Source organism: Manacus candei, unplaced genomic scaffold, assembly GCF_025592945.1.
Source record: "Manacus candei isolate 608988 ecotype Guabito, Panama unplaced genomic scaffold, ASM2559294v1 h1tg000037l, whole genome shotgun sequence".
Lineage (NCBI taxonomy): Eukaryota > Metazoa > Chordata > Aves > Passeriformes > Pipridae > Manacus > Manacus candei.
Window position 1 is genome coordinate 12,079,547 of NW_026138085.1, and position 21,703 is coordinate 12,101,249.

General features: G+C 43.3%; 2 protein-coding genes across 7 annotated transcripts; one reads left to right on the forward strand and one right to left on the reverse strand.

Moving 5' to 3' along the window:
- Positions 1-244: 244 nt before the first annotated feature.
- On the reverse strand, positions 245-11,735 carry MFAP3 (microfibril associated protein 3). 3 transcript variants are annotated; one of them, XM_051793495.1, is made up of 3 exons: positions 11,597-11,735; positions 5,641-6,100; positions 245-4,279 (listed from the first exon to the last, which is right to left on the reverse strand). In XM_051793495.1, the coding sequence occupies exons 2-3, from the start codon at positions 5,915-5,917 to the stop codon at positions 3,534-3,536; spliced, it is 1,023 nt and encodes a 340-aa protein (XP_051649455.1). In that variant the 5' UTR covers positions 5,918-6,100; positions 11,597-11,735; the 3' UTR covers positions 245-3,533. The 3 variants fall into 3 exon arrangements, with proteins under 3 accessions (XP_051649455.1, XP_051649453.1, XP_051649454.1); XM_051793493.1 differs by lacking the exon at positions 11,597-11,735 and adding an exon at positions 10,752-10,819; XM_051793494.1 differs by lacking the exon at positions 11,597-11,735 and adding an exon at positions 10,562-10,640.
- On the forward strand, positions 10,821-21,655 carry FAM114A2 (family with sequence similarity 114 member A2). 4 transcript variants are annotated; one of them, XM_051793489.1, is made up of 14 exons: positions 10,822-10,901; positions 12,025-12,236; positions 12,445-12,541; positions 12,983-13,078; positions 13,362-13,459; positions 14,417-14,551; positions 14,707-14,865; positions 15,497-15,620; positions 16,623-16,702; positions 17,405-17,533; positions 17,753-17,892; positions 18,635-18,707; positions 19,268-19,321; positions 20,058-21,655. In XM_051793489.1, the coding sequence occupies exons 2-14, from the start codon at positions 12,027-12,029 to the stop codon at positions 20,154-20,156; spliced, it is 1,494 nt and encodes a 497-aa protein (XP_051649449.1). In that variant the 5' UTR covers positions 10,822-10,901; positions 12,025-12,026; the 3' UTR covers positions 20,157-21,655. The 4 variants fall into 4 exon arrangements, with proteins under 4 accessions (XP_051649451.1, XP_051649449.1, XP_051649450.1 ...); XM_051793490.1 differs by lacking the exon at positions 10,822-10,901 and adding an exon at positions 11,619-11,901; XM_051793491.1 differs by lacking the exon at positions 19,268-19,321 and having other exon boundaries at positions 10,821-10,901.
- The last annotated feature ends 48 nt before the right edge of the window (positions 21,656-21,703 follow it).

Genomic DNA, 21,703 nt, shown 5'->3' on the forward strand with positions numbered 1-21,703 from the left:
AACCATTTCATGTCTGTAAACTGGTCATTTATGCAGCTGGGAACAATTATTACAGATGTTGTCGGGGACTTGAGACATAAAAAAATGACAGACACAAAGATGTCATAGCAGGAATGGTCCATCAGATGACTGAATATCCCAGCAACCTTTGTCAGGGATGACTAACAAACATTCTGCTGAGCTCCATACAGCTGCTACTTAGCCTTGGAGAGACAGGCACTCCTTACTTGTAAAACAGAAAATTCCACTCAAGCAAGGTTTTTCTTTTTAATTTATTTTGAAAATCTACCAGTTCATTTTATGAAAGTATGAAAGCCTACGTAGTTACATTAAACAGTTACATTACAATCCAGGTAATACAAATAATCACTACACAGTTAGTTTTAGGTACTCTCAGATAACAAGTAGATTTGATGTTATTTAAAATAAAAGTAAGTCACAAAGAAGAGAAAAAATAGCCTTGTGATTGTCAAAGACTTTAGTTTAAAGCAAGGAAACCACAGCAGACTCTCCTCATCCTACAAAAAGTTAAGAGAGAAACACTTTCAACGTTAATGTTCAGTTAGATTCATCAAAGAAATTTAAGTGCACAAATCTACTCTCAGGATAACAAGAATAGTTCACAAGTTCTTTGGAAACCAGTGTCAAATTTCATTCTCTGGCAATCACTTTTACTGTATAACATCACCATCGTCCTTGCTTCAGATGCATAAAAATCCTGTAAAATACACCAGAGCTCCAAATCTGCTCTAATTGAATTCAGTGGGAGTAGGATCAGTTCCTACATGCAGTAAGTACTCCTGATATACTGAAATCCTTACAAAACCTCTTTTCCAGGAATGAAATTAATTTGATGAACAAAGTACTGTAATAACTGAGGAAAACTCTTTGCTTTGCTATCCAGCAATTGACACTGCAACTGCATTTCTGAGGACCTTTATGCACCTTTATTCCTCTCCAACAGCAACAGGACACACAAAGACACCAGGTAACTGTGCTTAGTAAGAACTTGAAGGTATGTAAAGTACAAAAATCAAAGAACGGATCAAATTAATCTAGAAACTGCTCTCCTGACACCCATCTGACACACCTCCAGTGTCATTCGGCTGCCACTTCTGATGAGACATCTGTCAGTCATAACTGCTTCTTAGGAAGCAGTTAAATGGACCCCAGATTTTGTAGTGGCATCTCTCATCGCGTGTGTGTAGTTTGGGGCTAAATATGCAACATGCCACTGCTGCATATCATGCAACAGTTTCACAGGAGCAAGGAGAGCTGCTTATGGGAAATAAGGCAGGTGCAGGTACAATTCTGACGGCCTGTGGCACAAAGGAGACTGAAACAAGTCATTCTCTTGTAGCCTTCATGTCTTTTGAGTAGGACATCCGAGAGGGTGCAAAACCCCCAAATCTCCACCCACAAACAAACCTGCAACAAACCTGCAGAACTCGTTGTAGTACAGAAGTCAAGCCAGTAGCATCTTAGCAGGGCTTCTGAGAGAACTAGGTATTTATCCACAGAGTATTTTTTAACACTGATCACCTCGAAGAACTTAAAGAAACCAGACAGGTTACACAAAACTATACAAACTTTTCACCTGGACATAAAGTGCCATCGAACTATGGAAGCAAAAAAGAAGTTACTGTTGAGGGCAGTAGCTACTCTAAGTGTCTACAGAAGGCTTTATTCCCCTGAAGCAGCTAAAGTTTGCTACAATCTGGGAAATGGCACCAAGCTGGTGGGAATGCTACTATAACCAATTTCCTTCCTTCCTGACAAACACCACTCTTACCCGACAGGCCGAAGGCAACTAGGGTGCATTTACTGGTGGCTGACTGCAGGACTTTCCCCAGCAGGTAGTTTAAAATGGTAACAGATGCTGTCATTTCCCCCTCTCTGATATGATATGATAACTATAATTCGTTCAGAGCGTGAATAACCATAGATGGCCCCACCCTGCTATTACCACTCTGCCTGCTTGTTTTCTACCTCTACTCATGTAAATCTAATGTCAAATCCTCTTAAGAATCCTGAGCAGCCGTCCAGAATCACTTGTTCAACTGACATTTCTGTAATAATAAGGAAAGAAAAAAGAGTTGTGGGAAATTAAATGGTGCTCCTGTTGCCAAGTTGTTAAAATTATATGGCAATACGCTTCCAGTAGTTGTAAGAAATTAATTTGTGGAGTGCTTACAAGCTTTACATCTACTAAATCTCAACAGGATAGAAAATGCTATTTAAGTGATGCAACTTACAAATGTTAAGGAGGAAAAAAAAACCAGCACCAAAGAGTGAAAGAAGAAACTAGATTCTTGTGTGCACTCTGATTCCTGGAGGCTGGATCTCTACAGCTGAGGAAGCCACGCGGGAGATCCTCGGTGAAGTACTTGTGTGTGTACGTATGTCAGCACCAGCACCTCTCCCTTCTGCCACCCTCTTCAGTGGATAAGGCTGGGCTGCACCCTGTAAACTCCACACCTGTAAACACGGGCTGGCAAACAGCTCAGCCAGTCCCTCCACCACCCCCTCTCTTTGCCATTGTCTTCTGACAGTACTAGCCAGAGCAGAGCAAGTGTCACTACTTTTTACCTGCTTTATGATAATGCTCAGAAATTAAAATGCTCAGAAAGAAGTGCCTGAGACACCTGTCTATAGATGAACTTATTTATTAGTTATGCCACTATGTGATTACTGTCATTCATTTCTCACAACAATGTCAAATACAATATAAAACTTTGGATTTTTCTGTAGTGAGTGAAATCAGCAAAGTCAAAGGCCAGGCAGTGCTGGCAGTGCTGTTACTGCTCCATTCTGTGGGACAGAACCAGGGTAAGGCGCTTTGGCATCAGCACCAAGTTTAAGCAACAAGCTTCTAGAGTATGTACAAGTTTCCTGCAGATGCATGGAAAACTGAGACCCCCTCGTTGTTCTCTAAGCTGCTTTGAAACTACAGCAATTTGTTTAATCCAGCAGCAGACCCTGGTACTTTTCCTAAGTACAGTACATTTTGATAGCAACATAGAAGCACGGGACACAAAACAGATTTGTTCAAGCTCACCATGGTTGTGATGGGCTGCACGCACCAAGAGGCAACTCAAAAAGAGCACACAACTTGAATCACCAGGACAACACTGACTCAAAGGAATTTCGGCTCAACTTTGTGAAGAAAGAAAGAATTCACAAAGGAACAGACCTTATTGCAAGTTGTACTGCTCAGTTTGGCCAGTTCTAACACAGATCAGAAGTATCAGAAGCTACCAAGGAGCCAAGGACAAAGAACTCCTGTTTTGCAGGAACTGTTTTAAGTATAGCAAGCCTGCTTTAAAAAGAAAAGCCCCCGCACAACGTTCCAAGTGGCCTCTTCTAACAGACTGAAATCGTTAGATCAACACTGAAAGGAAATACAGATTTCTGGCACCTTGCAATTTGGAAAACTGTTGTGCATGTGGGACTGAGGCAGCTTGTTTGCAGACCCCTTTCTCACAGTATCCTTGGGTCACCCCAGCTTCCTTCACCCCCCTGGATTGCTGGACTCAGCAGGTGCCTTCCTCAGAAGGCGCAAACTGGCAGCTGTCGTGGGAAACAGTGTCGATGCTCTGCACCTCGGACTGCGGGTGGATGGACACCTGCACGGCGATCTCCTGGCCCTGCTCGCTCATGGAACCGTCGTCGGAATCCCCGGCTGGGGAATCGCTGCGCTTCATCTCCGGGTCCATGGGGAATATCGCAGCCTGGGCACCGCAGCCCTGGGACTCCTTGTCCTCCTTGCCGACTTCATCGGGGTCGTCGACTCGCACAGCCTCGAAGATCTCCTCCATGAACGCCCTGCAGTTAAGGATCAGAGGTGGGAGGGGAATGCTTCTGGCAAGCTCTTCGATGTACCGAGCAAACTCCATGGTCTTAAACTGAGTGACTTTGGCCAGCTCCAATGTTTTGGCAGATGTAATGATGGGGATACGCTTGGCTATTTCAAAAGCCTTCTGAAGCTTCTCAGCCCCTTCTGTCCTGAAGAACTCATTGATCGCCTTCTCTGTCTTGCGGAGGTGGCTGCTCATCATGCACAGACGGGTTATGTTCAAAATGAGGGTGATGGCAAAGGCAACGAGGCACACAATCATGTAGTAGATACTCATGTCTCCTGAGGTGAAGATAACCCTCAGAGTGACTGTGTAATACAAGGTCTCCTGATGGTTAATGCCTGCACACGTGTATCGGCCCCGGTCAGCAAAGCTGACCTTTGTGATGTTAAGGGAATTATCAGCAATCCTCCACCGGTCACCTGGAGAGTGGAAAGAAATAAACCAAGCTGATGAAACCAAAATCACTGGGTAAACTACACATGTGCTGTTTGCTTCATCAACAGGAGTCAAAGCTTGGCAGTTAAGCAGCCCACTTCTAGCATAACACTAACAGTACACCAAGGACTGCAATATCCTTTTCATGCTTGTGATACAGAAAGCCATAAGCCATTTACCAATCCTACTGCTTAATGGTAAATTATACTGCATGCTCCCTACACTGGATTTACTTCCTTCTCTCATCTGCACTCTCTAGTGTGCTTCTGGACTGCCAGCTCTTTGTGACAGGGAATCCAATTCTTAACTTGGGCTTCTTTTAAAAGACTGTCCTCCATAAAGTCTAATTTTCCGTACATTCAGAATCAAAAGTCAACCGACCCATGAAAAAGATCAGTCTGTAAATGGCTCTGCTGGCAAAAGAACCCAGGACTTTCCTGAGACATGGTTTTCTGCTGAGCATGCAGCGCTGACACACAAAACCCAAGTAAAAAGAAATCAATACGAGAAGCTTTATACAGCATTTGCTGTGCATTTATAACTTAGGGGGAAAACTGTTTTCATAACTCATTCTTCTAATTACTCTACTTTGAACTATTTTCATAACTTACTCTTCTAATTACTCCACTTTGAACTAATCTCCAGATGGCATTATAACTACAAAAAGGTTACTGAATATTTAAGGCAGAAAGATGGCCTCCAACAAGTCCTATCAATTAGTTTGATGATCTTCATTAATACTAATAGAGAAAAACACATGCATCTCTAAAACACTTTTCTTAAATTAACAACTACAGGGACAGAACTCTAAGACCAATAGCTCAAAAAATATAGTCCCCCCTCAGTACAAAAGGGTTAAATAGCATGTATTGCATTGTTGGCCATTACATGTTGAGTTACTTTCCACAGTCTCACTGGTGGTTAAACCAGAAAATAAATATACTAAGTTACCATGCTTTCAAATATCCTGTAATGAAATTAAAGCACTGACTGCCAGCTGGAAAAGGTCACAAGTTGTGGACAACTGTGTTTAATTCATGTGTTTGGAAAAATATAATCTAAACCAGAGCAATAATAAACAAAAACATCAGTTAGCGTCTGGTAAAATGCAAACTCATTTCTTCTGTATTGAATGATTCTGTGGGGCACCAAAGCAGGATGGATGGACTGGGACAGAAGAGCTCAGGTATAATTCACAAGTAAAGAGTTTTGTCTTGCTTTCTCCTTATTGCCCAACTGTAAAAATGGGAGGATAGGAAGAAAAAATTATAATAAAGCCCCGGTGGTTTTCAGATACTGTATAAAAGGGGAATACTTAAGGACAGAAAACAGCAGGAAAACTCACCATCTTGCTGTTCAAGCAGGTGTCCCCTGGAGTTATACCAAAGGATATGTTCATACTGGCTGATGTTCAGTTTACATTCAATTAAAATACTGGTCCCCTCTTTGGCTATGATATCATGGTGTGCTGGAGAACTTATTAAAGCTTGAGACACTGCAGGAAGTGATGCATTGAAAGACCCAAAAGCAACTGTCCTGTTAAAAGCTACATTTTCCACTGTCAATCCAACTGAAAGATCAGCACTAACAGTCAAAATTAACAGGCAGTAGCTGAGCTTCATGGAAAGCTAGTGAAAATTCTTTTTTCATTTAATTTGGAGAAACGAGGTCATATGATATTAAGTTGTCTGTATTGCTCTGAGATAGGAGAGGAGGCTCTTGTTTTGTTCTGTGATGGAAAAAGGTCTTGAATCCAAATGCACTCTCAAGACCATCAATATTTGAAGTGGAAACTGGAAGTCCGACTGAAAGAAAAAAAAGCAGTAAGTTTATTAATGACAGTAAGGTTACAGCACATTCAAATTTCATTTCCAGTAAACAGATTTCGATTAGCATAATACAAACTGTCAGCTGAGAGGTTCCAAATCAGAGCTTTGCTCAGAACATAGTAATGAAACGAGGGTAAGAAGGAATTAGCCCAACCTCCAGTCCACTAGATGTTCATCTTCCCAACCAAATAAATAATCTCAGGAACAATAATCATTAAGGGGAAAAAGGTTTTAAAAAAAGAACAAATTGTTCAGACTGCTTGAAACGCATAATTATCTTTAGAAGTGCTTTCTTAATAGAGGAAGAAAAGTGAGAAAGAGGATGTAATTTCTGCCTCCCTCCCCACCAATATCAAAGTGCTTTTAAGCCCTGGTTTTCTAAATCCAGTCTTTCATTTACAATCCAGAAAAAAGCCAGAGCACACACACACATCTGATTTTTAGCATTTATACATCTACTTACTTGATTTTAGAGGCATAATCAGTGTTAGATGTCTAAATACTACAAAAAATGCTTATAATTTCTTAGGAAAACTCTTGGCAGCTACAACACTACAGAGAGGAAGTCTCTTTCTGCCTGTCAGGATACTGATGTCTCAATATACTTCCTTTTTTGCAACCTCTCTTGCTCCTGCTGCATTTTCTAAGTCTGCTTCTTTTTATTCTTGTTTGTTTCACAATGAGCTCCTGTTGAAAATCTTTCACTTTATGTTGCTACATCTCAGCAGTCTTCCTCATCTTCTCTACCCAAACTTCATAGCAAATTGAAAAATTGTTTTGTCTAGGGACAGATTATCTTCAAATTAATGCGCACATAAGATATTTTAAGACATTAGGATACAGCCTTTAATTTTATGTCTTTTGCACACAAGGATTTTCCTTTCTTACAAGACAGAATAAAACCAACTTGTAACAAAATGAGATGACACTGATAAAAGAAAATCTGTAATCAATTTTTCTGGCAGCTTGATTCAAGAAAACTTCGAATCCAATATGTGTTCCCTTAAGCTATAATTCCATCTAGACTGCTCCAGAGCCCTAAAAAAAATTTATGAAGTACAGAAGCCACAAGCCCAAATGTTATCCTAAAGAATATCTCACTTCATACCATTGACTGTGTGACTTCAAATTTATCAGCCTTTCTTCTACCAATAACAGATGCCGTAGAACTGAATTTCATAAATATCACAACAGAAAGGAACACATTTTCTTAATAAATAATGCAGACACTTCTCATCCTTCCAGAATCACTAGTTATCACTACCTAAACCACTTATGAAAAATAATGAAATATACATAAAGCCAGGTGATTTGTACTAATTGTCTTTTATCAGAGAAAATCCAGGCATATTCAAGAAGGGGAAATTCTGCTGATAAGATGCTATCCAGAGTAGGAATTTTTTTCAGTTTATTTGTCGAAGGTCAAACCAGATTCCAGACTTGACATCTGATGAGAAATGTGTTATCTGACCCATTTCCAATTCTGTTGCAGCTATTGCCAAAACCAGTTTAACAAAGAAGGCAAAGAAGACAGCTGTGTCCAACTCTCCTTCAAGCTTGACTAACCAACTCACCCACTGAATCCCGCAAGAGAAACTGGAAAACAGGCTCCCTACTTGTTTCTCTGTAAACAGAAATCCCTTCATCTGCCTTCTTATTTTTTTTTAATCATTGGCTGCACTCTGTTTTCTATCATGCCTCTTGTCCTTTCATTTAAGATGAGACCAGTGCTGAGAACTCAATTATACCATTGTGCTGAAGAAGCTACTTTCCCACAGCTAAACAGTTAAAAACAGTACCAAGGGCTCTTTCATTCCTATTTTTCACCAACCACACTTTGGGGAAAGTGTTTACTGAGTCCTGCTGCCTCTAGAGAAGAGCATCTCATCCACAGCAATGGCACAGGTCTGAAAAGAACCCAATACTAAGGTTGCTCTTGATCAACAACAATTCTTCTGTTTGAAGGAGGGGTTTTAACCTTTCTTTTTTAGACCCCTTGTATTTTCAGACTGTTTTAGAACCTTCAGAAGGCTGCTGACAACCGACCTGCATATTTTGGCAACCTTGTGCAGATTGCTTAAAGGCAGGCTGTGGTCTGTGAGTGGTTTGTGGACCACTGACATTTGAATTGCTGGAGCTGCTGTTTGAGAGTCTGTCACAGCTTGTGGTGGCAAGTGAGATGCTGCAGTAACAGATCTTGAGCTGACATCATCCCATGACCCAGCTGCCTTCAGCTAAAAATGCCACTGCACTTAATGGCTTCTGCATGCATCAGACCTGACTTCACAGCACCCGATGCAGTTACAACTTTGCAGTAAAGACAAACCCTCCTCTTCAGTCTCAAATCATAGGCACACAATAACTCACAGTCTTCTAAAACAATAACCTCCCAACTGATATTTTAGATTTATTAGAGAATAATTCCAGTGCCTCCTGTACTTTGCCTGTGCTATTGAAATTTTAAATTATTAAATTTAAATTGTTAGATTTCCAAGTGTCTGTGACGCTCCTCCTAAAACGACATTAGGAATCTCACTCAATTATTTAACACAAGAAATACTCAGCAACATTTCCCCTCATAAGAATAATTATCTTCAGTAATTGCATATGCTCTCCACTATACTTGCACTGAGCCTGCATAATGTATAAACCACTGGTGATGGGTCATTTAATTTTACTATTAAATTCTTCGAGGTCTGATTTATTAGAAATTGTTTGTCTTTTGGAAAAGCCATTATTGCTAAGCAGACAATGATCTCTCACTGCTGAGTGCTGGGAACAATAAAATGACTTGCAAAATCCATATTCTTCAACCATTGCACTTATGCAAAACAGCTGCTGGAGCAGATAAAGGACCCAAAAAGGATAAAGTGTGATCAGTGCCAACATCAAAATTCCTCAAGAAAGTGTTAAGCTCAAGCAAGATGAAATGTGGAGAATAGAAACTGGCTATTTTACAACTGAACCCGAAGCTGAGCTCAACATATTTAACCTTTATTAAACCATAAGTTGTGACAACAAATAGCAGTGGAAAGATAAAAATCTGTGATGCATGAGCTTGTATGAGTCATCTTTGGCTCTTACCCTGAAGAAGGGTATTCGTGTTTAACTTAGAGCACTCTAAGTAGTCCCACTGAGGTCAGTGGAAGTACTGGTAGTACTTAAAATTACACACATTTATATGGCACTGCAAAATTGGGGCCCAAGAGGTTGCGAGTTATATGGCTTTACATTCACTCCTTATAACATCATTCCATACCTGGAGTAACGTGGAGCAATAAACTGAGACACACCTGACAGAGCACAGGCTGCTCTGACTGACCGACACTTCTGGCACACGATGTGGAAACGAGTTTTGGCACTTACAGCAAGCTAATTGGTAATAGTGCATGTAGATGGATCCAAATGGATCGCTCCAGCACAGAGCACACCTTTCTGCTTGCAGCGTGATGTCTTGCAGAAATACCATTTGCAAGGCCCCTCTGACCCTCTGTCAAACCAGGGAGATGCATTTGGCAGAGCCCTGCACATAATAACTCCTGGGAAGTTTATGAAAATAGACAGCATGGTCTTGACAAAAGCCATTCCGGGTGCTCCCAGTGCAGGAGAGGGCACAGGGAGGGGTCACCCTCTGCTGGCGCCAGCCAAGGCTCTGCAGGGGAAAAGCAGCACCCACAGCCCAAAATCCAACCTAAGGAGCAAATCCACACAAGACCAGGGCCAGCCTCGCACTTGATGGGATGTGGTGTCTCCCTGTGTGTGTCCCTTGGCTGCCTGACCCCTGTCACGGGGGTGACTCGCCGTGGACACGGCACTGGCTGTGCACCAAAATAGGTGGTTTTTTTTCGCTCCGTCAACTAAAAAGGATCGGGCACCAAATCCTGCAGAACAGAAACCCCGTCCCCGCAGCCCAGCCCTGCATGCTCCAAGTTCGCTTGTGGAAAATCCCTGTCCCCGCTGGGCCGCTGGAGGCAGCGGGACACCCAGCCAGACTGCGGCCCTGGGCACCGGGACACACGGGCGTGACGTCACGCACACTGACGTCACGGACTGACGTCACCGGGGCACGACGTCACGCCAGAAACACGGAATATCCTGAGCTGGAAGGGACCATCGAGCCCGTCCCTTAGCCCTGCACAGGACACCCCAACAACACCCTGTGCCTGAGCGTGTTGTCCAAACGCTCCCTGAGCTCTGCCAGATGGCACAGCGGCCGTGACCACTGCCCTGGGCAGCCAGTTCGGTGCCCGACCACCCCTGGGGGAAGAACCTCTTTCCAGTATCCGCCTGAACCTCCCCTGACACAACTCCAGCCCATTCCCTCGGGTCTTGTCAGGGCTCACACAGCAGAGATCGGTGCTGCCCCTCCTCGTCCCCTCACAAGGAAGTTGTAACTGCCATGAGGTCTCCCCTCAGCCTCCTCCAGGCTGAACTCACCAAGTGCCCTCAGCCGCTCCTCCTGTGCCTTCTCTCAAGGCCCTTCACCACCTTCGTTACTCTCCAAACCCGCCCCTATTCCCACCCCCCCGCTCCATTTCCACGCCAAAATAGCGCGTCGGGACCCGGGCCCGCCACCTCCCCGCTCCCGCCACGGCCCGGGGAGCCCCGGCGGCCCCGCCGCTCTCACCGGGACGAGGTGCCGGGCCCGGCCCGTCCCGCAGCTCCGCCGGCCCCGCCGACCGGACGCGCTTCCCCCGCGCCGGAGCCGCTTCCGGGGCAGCGCCGGGGCCGCTCCGCGCCGGCCTCGCTGGTCACGGTCCGCCCGGAGCCGCCGAGGGTGAGGGGGCGGCACGGGGCGATCGAGGGGCTCTCCGTGCGCCTCCACGGGGCGGGGGCGGTACCATGGGGGGCTGGAGGCATCTGGGGCAAGAATTCCACGGGGGGACTTGGGGGAACCTGGGAGTGACGAGTGGGTCAGCCCCGTATGGGGGCCATGGGGCTTTGGGGGTGTCCCGGGGAAGCGGAGGCACAGGGAGACCCCCAGAGATGAGACAGGGGGCGCAGGGGCTGCCCCGGGTGGGGTGACCCTGGTGCCGTGGAACCCGGGCCCGGGGGCGCGGGGGTCGCAGCGGGGCCCCGGTGGCCGCTGTGGAGGGTCCTGGACAGGTGTGGGGGGTCCCCAGCCCGCACCCGGAGCCGCCCTTCCCGCAGGGCTGTCCCTGCCCTTCGCTTGAAGCCATCGCACCCCCCGTGTGCCCGGACTGGTTCAGGGGGTGACAGCCGGTGTGGTACCGGGGGGCTCGGCCGGGCCCTGCCTGCGGGTCTCCTCCTCCGGAGCTGGTGAGGTGCTGCCGGAGAAGCCCGGGGAAGGGACAGGTCGGCCCGGGAGCAGCGTGGCAGCCCCGCTATCGTGGGCTGCCCGTCTCCGATGTGCGATGTCAGGGTGGCACCTGGAGCCAGGTTCTGGGGGCGTTAATGCCCTGGCAAAACTCAGACCCAAGTACAGAAGTGACCCAGTCACTGCCTCCCTACCTGCTCAGCTCTCTGACAGCTGTCCCCATTTGTATCCTACACTCCTCAAAGCAGCCGTCCCAAGCAGTTTGTTTTCGCTTTTATTTTGGTGGAGCAAGTCATGGATTTACATTATCTGAGGACCTTTTGTACCTTCATTTGTTTCTCAGAGTTAGCAACCTGTTTTTTCTTCCTGCAGAGAGGGCGTGTCAGTTAGATAAAACCACGTGTTCCTGTGAGACTTTAAACTTCCAAGTATGACATTTCTTATACCCAGATGTAATTTGGTGCACACGCTTGCCTAAAAACATAATCTGTGCATGTGGGTATCTGCAGCAACATTGTTGTGTTTAATTATTTAAAACACAAATTTTATGCTGTTGAACTAGTGTCAAAGTGTACAAGGGAGTAATTTTTTAATCTGCTTTGCTTCCTATGGATGTTCTTAGTCATGTCTGAGAAAGGCAGTGCTGAAAATCTGAAAGAAGAAACCTCTCATGAGGAAGAAAATGAACAGAAAGCAGAGGAACTTGGCTGCTCTGAGAGCAATGAAGAGAGAGAGAAAGAGCTTGAGCCTGTGCCTGTGACTCGGAAAAGACCTGAGCCCAAGCCTCCAAGCCAGCCTGATGCCACAGAAAAGCCCACAGCTGAAACCACCAAGGTATGTTCCTGTGCTTGCTCAGAATAATGTGACTTCATGTCCTTGAGCACGGGAGAATTCTGAGCATAAGCCCCACTCCTCTCTGCAAATTCATATTTGCTGTTTCTCTGAAAAGAAAAAGCTGCACAAAAGTCACATGTCATAGACTGCTTTTGCTCCTCTCCTCACCATGATACCTGCATCACTCTTCTGTTTTTCTTCATTAAAGGTCTCAGATTCTCCTGCAGTTCAGACAGGGTGGGGCTACTGGGGAAGTTGGGGGAAATCTCTCCTGTCAACTGCATCTGCTACTGTAGCTACTGTAGGTAAGGCTCTTGCTGGTGTTTGATAAATATTTTAATCATGTTTTGTGTCTCAAGCTAGTGCTTTAGAGCTTGTTTCCAGAGAAGGGGATTTCAGTTATAGCAGCCATTATTGGAAAAATGTCAAGAGAATTGTTCGAGTAATGGGGAAGGCTTGTACCAAAAGGTACAGTGAGATTAAGGAGATATTCACAGCCAAAATTACTTTCAAGTTTTTAAGGCGTTTGTGTAATTTTCACCTGGTATTTTAAACTGGTATTCAGCCAGTATTTACAACCTGATTTAAAAGCTAAGATAAAACCTTGGTTCATTGCATTGGTAGGCAAGCTGGATAGCAGGAGGTTTTAGTGCTGAGTAAACTGTTTTGAACAGGAGGAATCCAGAATAATAAAAAAGAATATGCAGCTCTAATCCTGTTTCTGTTCTGAATTCTGTCTTGTCTAGGTCAAGGTATTTCAAATGTCATAGAAAAAGCAGAAACAACCCTTGGGATCCCCAGTCCTAGTGAAATCTCTTCAGAGTCTGGAAATACTACAAGAGGTCAGTTTTTACTGCATAAGAACAACTCCGAAATATTTTTCATAACAGAATCAGCCCCCAAATAACACCATCTTACTTTGCACCTTGCATATTGAGATCAATAATAAGTTAAAATAATAATTTATTGCTTAGTTGTGTTACCTCTGAGAAGTAGTTAGGAAAATAATTCTAATTGTAGACCTGCTCCTGGCTGACAGTTTGTGTCTGTTGATTTTCCCCACTCTACAGCTGACAGGATCTTTTTTTGGAAGTGAGGAAGCTAATTTTCTGCCTTCTAATGCAGGAAGTGAGAATCCTGGTGCAGCTGATGATGGCAACTCCTTTCCTATTGCTGGGGCTCTTGAAGTATTATCAACCATCTCTACTGCTGTCCAAAGCACAGTAAGTGAGTTGGGAATGTGGAAGGAAATGGGTTTAAGAGAGCTTTGGGGTTTTGACCTTTCATCTGAACTATTGTGAGAGGAAACTAATTTTGGCATTTGTGGGATGAATGGTGAGAAACTGTTCCAACCTTCAGACAACCTTTATCCTGCACCTTGCTTCTCATTGACACCTAATGTGTAAGATATGTTGAATTTTGATAGTTCTGTATTAAATGTTGATACATAACAACAAAAGGTAACGGTGGACTGTGCAGAGATGCATTTCCATGTGTTTCACCTCTGCACCTCTGGACTCTGTCATCTCTGCTCCCTTTAGAGTATTCAGGTAAATGCAGGGTCAGACTCATTCCTGGAATAGTTCCGCTGATTTCCAGAGAACTGTCTACAGATGAAATCCATTCTCCTCTTCAAAAACCTTTGTGAAACTAGCCCAATTTGCTTGGAAATCAGCTTGCTCCTGTGACCATGAGAAATGCACTTCAAAGGAAGCCATTACCCTTAGAAACTGCTTTTGTGATCTGCTGTCTTGTCAATTTGCCCGTGAATCTGAAAGAGCTGCAGATGGAAAGCTTGTTTCTTCTTTTAAGGCTTGAACAAAAGTTAGCAACCAAAATCCACAGGTCTAGTGTTTTCTCACTGGAAGGATGAGAACTAAATAATTTAATGTGCCGAGAACCAGCTTGTTCACAAACTAAAAATGTATTTCCCACCAGATTGCTGCAGCTGTCTGGGTGCCATAATAAACTGTTGGATGATAATATGTTGTGGCTCCTTCTATGTCCTTCTGCTCTCTTTGTGATTATTAGGGTTGAATTTTAGGGTGACAAGGACCCTCTTGGCTTTTATGTGAGTGTCCAGCATTGCATCGTTGATATAAATCCCCCAGTTAAATTTCTTCCCCTGTGTAGTCTTCTGCAAGTTTTACGTGCTGTCTTTATCCAAATCTGATTCCTAGGGAAAAACTGTTATTAGTGGAGGTCTGGATGCCTTGGAATTCATCGGGAAAAAGACAATGGATGTAATAGCTGAGGGAGACCCTGGATTCAAAAAAACAAAGGGCCTAATAAACAGAACCTCTACTTTATCTCAGGTATGGCAGTTCCCCATCAGTTGGTTTCTCTCATTTCTTCTCCCTTCTTTTGCGGTCCTGTCATTAAGCAACCATATCAACTACTGAACTAAAAGCCTTTTCCTGTATTCTGTATCTTCTGACACTGTCATGAGGCCTCTGCTTTTCTTTTTCAGGTCTTACGAGAGGCAAAGGAGAAAGAAGAGCAGCAGACAGCTACCGAGGTTACCATGGCTACGGAGAAGAAAGCCCATTATGGGTTACTGTTTGATGAGTTTCAGGGTCTTTCGCATCTGGAGGCCTTAGAGATGCTTTCCAGAGAGAGTGAATCAAAGGTAATGGCCTTGAGCATTTTGCTTTCTATTTTGAGCTCAGCTGAGCAGGCAAAAAAAAAAGGAAAAAAAGATTAGAAATATATGTATATATATGTAAAATCAAGTGCTCAGAACTTGCTATAAAATGGTGATTACACAGCTTCACTTGAACCTCTGCATTAGTATCTGATGTTTACCTTGGGAGCAGTTTGTCCTGTCCTCAGCTCCTAATGCAATTCCCTTTACCCAGCCAGCCTCAGGTTCTGCATGTCTTCAATAACTTTTCACAAGTTACTCTCCTCACACCCACTTGTTTGCTGCCTTGGTCTGGAGAAGAGGAGAGTGTTGTAAGCACAGCAGAGATTGTCCTCTCTGTCTTGAGACAAGGAGGAGGGCAGATGAGCATGCAATTTCAGAAGTCATTCACTTTTTTTTTTTATGAAAGAAATTTGAGTAACTTCTTAAGAATCCATTATTACCTATCAGGGCTTCACAAATAGGTCTTTTTCCCTTTCCTCCTTTCTGTAGGAAGATACCCTTTTCTCATTACCATCAATCTGTCATGCTTTTACATGCAGTGTAAACTAGTGATGCATTTTCTGTCCTACTGGATGGATTTATGATTCTCTTTGCCTGTGCTGCCCCTAATTAGGTGAAATCGGTTCTAAATGCCCTCTCTGGAGAGGAGTTGGACACACTGAAGGAGGAAATGGAACAACTCAAAGAAGCATTTTCTTTACCTGAATTCTTTGAAGAAGAAGAGGAAGAAAAGAAGGGTAAGAGAGTCCCAGGTTCTGGGAGGAGAGAAGCTGGTTCTCACTGAAGTTCTCAGTGCAGAGCCAACTAGCCCTGATCACTAGCAGTAGGCATGATGCCAAAGTTAAGTTATTCTTTAGCTGGATGCTTAATCCTAAAGCCATCTGTTGCCAGGGGCATGACAGGTAGCAACACCCTTCGTTTCTGGAAAGCTGCTGTGCAGTCATTCTGTACCAAAAGGTACAGTAATTCTGTAGCAGGAACGATTTCTTGCCAGAGCAGGATTAGAGTTGTTTGACTCCTGGACAGTTCATACTGACCCTGAGCCAAGAGGCAGATTCAAAGAGATGCTGAGTTTCCTTGACCAGGAGGGAAAGACTGTGAATAGAATTGTCCAACCTGTGGGAAAGCAAAAAGCCTTTTTATTTGTTTTTTAAATGAGAGTTAGCACACAGACCAAAAGACTCAGAGGTGCCTTCACACACAAGAGCTCTGATTCTTGAGGATTACATGGATTTAAATGTAAATTTCTTGCATTGCTTTTACCTAAATGCTCATCAGGGAGGGCTTACACACCTGCACTTGCTATCGTTCAACATTTAATGTATCCTTTATATTTGCACATAATGGATCTCACATCTGCTGTGCCATATATAATAGGAGAACCATAGGCTCTAAGTGATATTTCAGACTCTCCAAGGTGATGTGCAAGTTAGTGTGTTATAAAAGGCTGCCTGCAGAAAACTAAAAAATAAAAAAAAATGGAGTTACCTTAGCTACAAAACCAGAATTGAGAAGGCAAAAGCTAACCTTCAGGCACTGATGTCTCCACCTTTGCAGAACTTACCTTAGAAATTGTATTTGAAAAGACTGGCTTTGATGCATTTTTGCCTGAGGTGATGATTCAAAGAGAAATAAAGGAAACAGTTGACAGACTTGTGCAGAACTAGTTGTGCATTGAAGTTCTGCTTATTCCTGAATCTGTCATTTGTGTGGATTCTTTAACCTTTCTTGTCCTTTAGGAGATGAGGAGTTCACAAAAGAAGTTACAGAGTTGTTTTCAGAATTGCACATCTCCTCCAAGCCAGACAAACTGATAATGGTGAGTTATTTCCCATCTTTTAAAAGCTGAAGAGATTCTCCACAGGAACTGCTTCTCAGTCCTACTTTCCTTGTGAAAATACCAAGTGCGTGAAAACAAGACATGTTTTAGATCCTTTGACAATGGTAGGCAAAGGAGATGGGCCTTTAACTTTATAGAACAAAGTCCTAGTCTGTTCTGTCTTTGGCTCTGAGTCAGTAGACACCAGCGTGTCTTTGCCCTGTCACTGGGCACTTGTGGGTGGTGGCAAAGATAACCAGGAGCAGCAGCCTTCAGCCACCACAGTGAAATAACCTGCAGTCATGAGCTGAAGCCCTCCTCTTGGTACAAAGCACCTGGGTTTACCATGTTCAGGAGAGGAAGAATCACCTTTCTTGTCTTCATTTCACTACCCTTCAGATCCACCAAGTGGCAGCAGCATTCTGCAGACATGTTTTTAAAGCACCTCTGATAGTCTGGTCTTGCTGGTAAACTCCAGCACTTGGTGCTAGAGAAATAACTGCCCTCAACTACATCAGCCAACTCTACAAAGTCCTGAAGGCACTTTGTAGATCACTTGGGGGATCATTCGTCCTTGTTCTTCTCACAAGCTCAGGAGTTGTAGATTCTTCTTTCCTATAGAGAGATCTAATATTCTATGTCTTTCAATGTGCAGGGAGGCTTCATTCTAGTCATTAAATACTGTGGCACATCTTCATACAGGTGAGGACATCTGCTCATGAATGGATAGCACAATTCAACAGTAGTCTTCCTAAAGAAGAAAAAGAGAATGAAGAAAACCAAGAAACAGAACCCAGAGATGATGACCGGGATGCTAAAAAATCAGTAGAGGTAACTGAGTAATGAAGGAAGAGAATATCTGACTGCAGAGTGTTTATCTGGCTGCTGAGTTACAGTTGTGATTCCCAGAGTTTATGGGTTTCTATTTCTGTGCACATTCTGAGGTCTGAAAGGGCAGTGTAGTGATAGTATGTTGTGTGAATGACTTGTTTTAAATAATAAAAGCTGCTAGTTTTTGTATAGTATAGGGAATCTTTTTCCCTCTTGCAGGATATTCATGCATTTGCCATAAGAAGCCTGGCAGAACTGACAGCCTGCTCCATTGAAATGTTTCACAAAACTGCAGCTTTGTTTCTGTATGGTCAGAAACAGGAGGTGACAGCCACAGACAGAGCCAAGTCCCTCTCACAGTGAGTGCATCTCTTAGTAAATGTATAGGATATAATTACCTACTTACTGATTAAACTGTCTAATAACTCTTTGCAAATCCATGTAATGCAGGGCTCTTGAATTCTGCACAGGTGTTCAGATTTGTGAATTTGGCAGATTTGGATGGGTGGCATCACTGCCTTCCAGCAGAACTCGGCTGTCCCTTTCCAGTTTAAAGACATTTCTTGATAAGAAGCAGTAAACCCTACTTGAAAGCTTTATGTAGTCCAGAAGAATGTTTGCCCTAAGCTTGTGCTAGTCAGTAGACAGACATTTAAAACATGACAAAGCAGTTGTATAAAAGTGATTCTTGATTCTCTCTTTGTTAATCATTTAGTATGCCAGATACATGAGCCTGTACAATTACTGCCCAGGAGATACTTGGCGTGTGTATGAAATATGCATCACTTTCTAATTCAGAAAATGACACTTGCCAGTAAAAAAAAAAAAAAAAGGCAAGTTAGTACTGTTCCTTCCAGGATGGATGTGTCTGTCCTCTAAATGCTGCTTCAGTTCTTCAGCTTTAATTATTTATTTCTCCTCTATAATTTATTTGGGGAGCTTCTGAGTCTTCATACACCGTTTATATGCTCTATGTCAGTTTTGGTTTAATTTAATTTTATAAGCATAGAAACAAGGCATTTATGTTTCAGAGGAACACTAAAAGAAAGTTCATCCTGAGGACTGTATTTACTTCACAGTTTTCCCTCCCTTCTTCCACAGAATGACAATCATGCTGTGTAAAGAACTGTCAGCTTTCTCTAAAGAGTTTACAACATGCTTAACAACGGCAGGGGTAAGAGTTGCACCACAGTTCCTAGGAATGAGATGTGGTTGGTTGATTACAGCCTTGGGATCTTTGCCATGAAGTGCATTTTGTCTTTGCATGTTTACATGTGCAGTGTTTTTCCCGTGAACTGATTTTCTAGGCTGGTGTTCCCCAGATTGTGTGCTGAGCTTTTGAGTGTCTCCTGCTGCACCCAGGCTGGCACAGAGTGGGGGTGGGAGTCAGGGCTGGCAGTACTAAGGAGACAGAAGCAAATAAGTTTTGTGATCCTGTTGTGGATTTTCCAGAGTACTCAGGTGTTACTGAAGAGTATCATTATCTCTGAATTCTCCACTTGTCCCCAGTGCATTTGAAGATGTGATGTGTGTATTCATACACGATCTGTGTTGGGCACATGCAGGTTACTGTGTCCTTATTTGCATGCTACAGGGCAGCTTAGCTTGTGGCTTAGCTTTGCTCTAGTCAAGGGAGCAGTGGTGATTTTAAACTTACTGAGGATTTAGCTTTATCTTGCTTGAAGAAATGTGATCAAATTTTCAATCAGGATAATATATGTCTGATCTCTGCAGGTCAAAGAGAAAGCAGATGTGCTTAATCCCTTAATCACTGGAGTGTTTTTGGAGGTCAGTTGTGCTAACGTTAAAACTTTAGGCTAATGGTTTAAAAATAGATATGCTGGTTCTTTCCACTTCAGTATCCTTATGCATGCCAAGTTCTCTAACCCAGGATCTAAAATTGTGCTTACCTGTCTAATAACTTGAAAGTTTTAATAAATGTCTAGATTTGCACAGGAGATGAGTTACTCAGTGAAGAGTGAGCCTTATGTGGTGTCAGCTGACAGTTACCATGGGTCAGAAGACACATACTGAATTCAGCAGTCTGGAGTTTTAGAATTTAAATGTCCAAAGTCAAACCTTAGACAAGTTCAGAAATTGCCATGCAAGAGTCCCAACACTTCCTTGCCATTGAGTTGGTTCTCAATGTTTGCACAGCTCTGCAGTGTGGTAGGAAAGGAGTGTTTCGTGTTGGTGTGTCCTTCCTTCCTGCCACAGTGTGGTTATGCTTCACTTAGAAATAAACTCTATTCATCTGTTACTGAAAACAGTATCCTGCATTTGGATTGCACCTGATCTTGTTTGGGAGTTTTTAAGCCAGTTGCTTTTTTTGCCTAATGGCATAAATCCCCTGCAAAACTTAATATTAAATTGGTTTCTGGAATAAAGCCTTTAAAATCCAGCAAGCACTAGGCTTCTGTTTCTTCTGTGCATTAATCAATGCTGTTTGAAATGAGTATGTGCTTAGTAAAGCTGATTGGCAGTGTAATTATTCATGTGTGTATTTTGATTTCTGTTTTCACAGGCTTCAAACAGTGCTTCCTATATCCAAGATGCCTTCCAGCTCTTGCTGCCTGTACTGCAGATCTCTCTTATCGAGGCTAGAACGGAACTATCACAGTAATAAAAATCCTTCTAATTAAGAACTTTTTGACCTTCCCACTTCGTAGTTTCCATGCTGGAGAATGATGTAATGGCTCTTATTAAAAGGAAAAAGATGAACTCTGTTCGCTGCTGCAAGAATGGTGATTAAGTGCAGTCTGGCAGTGACAGCTCTTACAGCACACTGGGAGATGTGATTAGCATAGTCCAGGCTGGTGGACAACGTGACAGACTTAAAGTGCAGATTGCTTCTCTGTTTTCATGGACTGTCTGTATCTTTGCACTGAAACCTCTCTGCTGTATGTGTTAACAAGCTCTTTGTCTTCACAGTCCAGAGAGCTTCTCCAGTGCTGGAGAAAAGAGTAGCAGCTGGCTAGTTAGAGTTAGCTAAAATCACGGTGTGATTTTTAAGTCAGACATAATTAGGTTCCTGATAGCTCTGCGCTGGTGTTAAAGTGAATATTGGTTAGGAGGTGCAAGAAAAGGCAAATATATATTTGATTATGAACCTTGCAGCTCCTATGCTGGAAAGAATAGAGCAGAGAGGATTCCTAATCAAGCTGTTGTTGCTGAAGAGAAGCCCCGGCTTCCTGAAGATGTCTGTACTGACTCAGGGATGTGGCACAGAGACTCTCACCAGGGTGCTGTTTCTCATTCTCTCACAGACTGCTTGCTTCAGCAAGAGCTGGGAAAATGCTGATCTGGCCCTCAGAATGCAGGTACTTGGCTTTATAGCAATAAATGAGAACTGGCTAAGAGGGTTTGATTTGTGTTTGGGCAATTTAATGAGAGAATTTAGCAGGAGGATTCCCCTTCTTCAGTGCAGCTTGACATGTCAGCCACAAACTGTTCACAAACTCACATACTGCTTTTCTTCTGTTTCTGTATAAAAACACTATAATGCAATGATCCTTCTTGGAAGGTATATTAAAGTAGGGAGAGAGGAAGCAATTTGGTTCTGTTGGTGGGAGTCCTAATTTGTCTCAGAAGCTGCTCCACATACGGTATCTGTTTCTTTGTGCTGTGCAAGTTCCCTGCTTTGTTCCTTTTTCCAATTTCTGTCTTTTGAGCCTACCAATGGGGAGGGAGCAGCCTCTGTTGGATTCACAAGAGCAGAAATGCACAGCTAAAATGGAATTTCAAGAAGTCCATAATAGCTAACCAGAGGTGACTGAGTGTCACACCTGCCTCTGCACTTGCTCATTGGGAACAATGATGCTCAAATCCCCTTTTGAAAATCCTGTGGGTTTTAGCAGGTCTTGCACATCTCTGCTATACTGAAGGCTTAGCATTCCTCTGCTCTATTTGTGCAGTAGAGAAATGGTTTTTATTATTAGAATACCTTTTGGCTGATCCTCTGATTTTATATATATGGAAAAAGCCTTGCCTTAGTCATGGTTAGACCGATCAGATCTCTAAAGAGAGAGGGGGGTATTCGCATCTTAAGGAAAACTGGACTTGAAAGGAGTGTGTCTGGGGTAAAAAAATCTGCACTACAATAAACTCTGTATTTTTTTCTTCCTTTGGTTGATAGCATTATTAAATAAAGGATTTGTTTTGACAACTGTT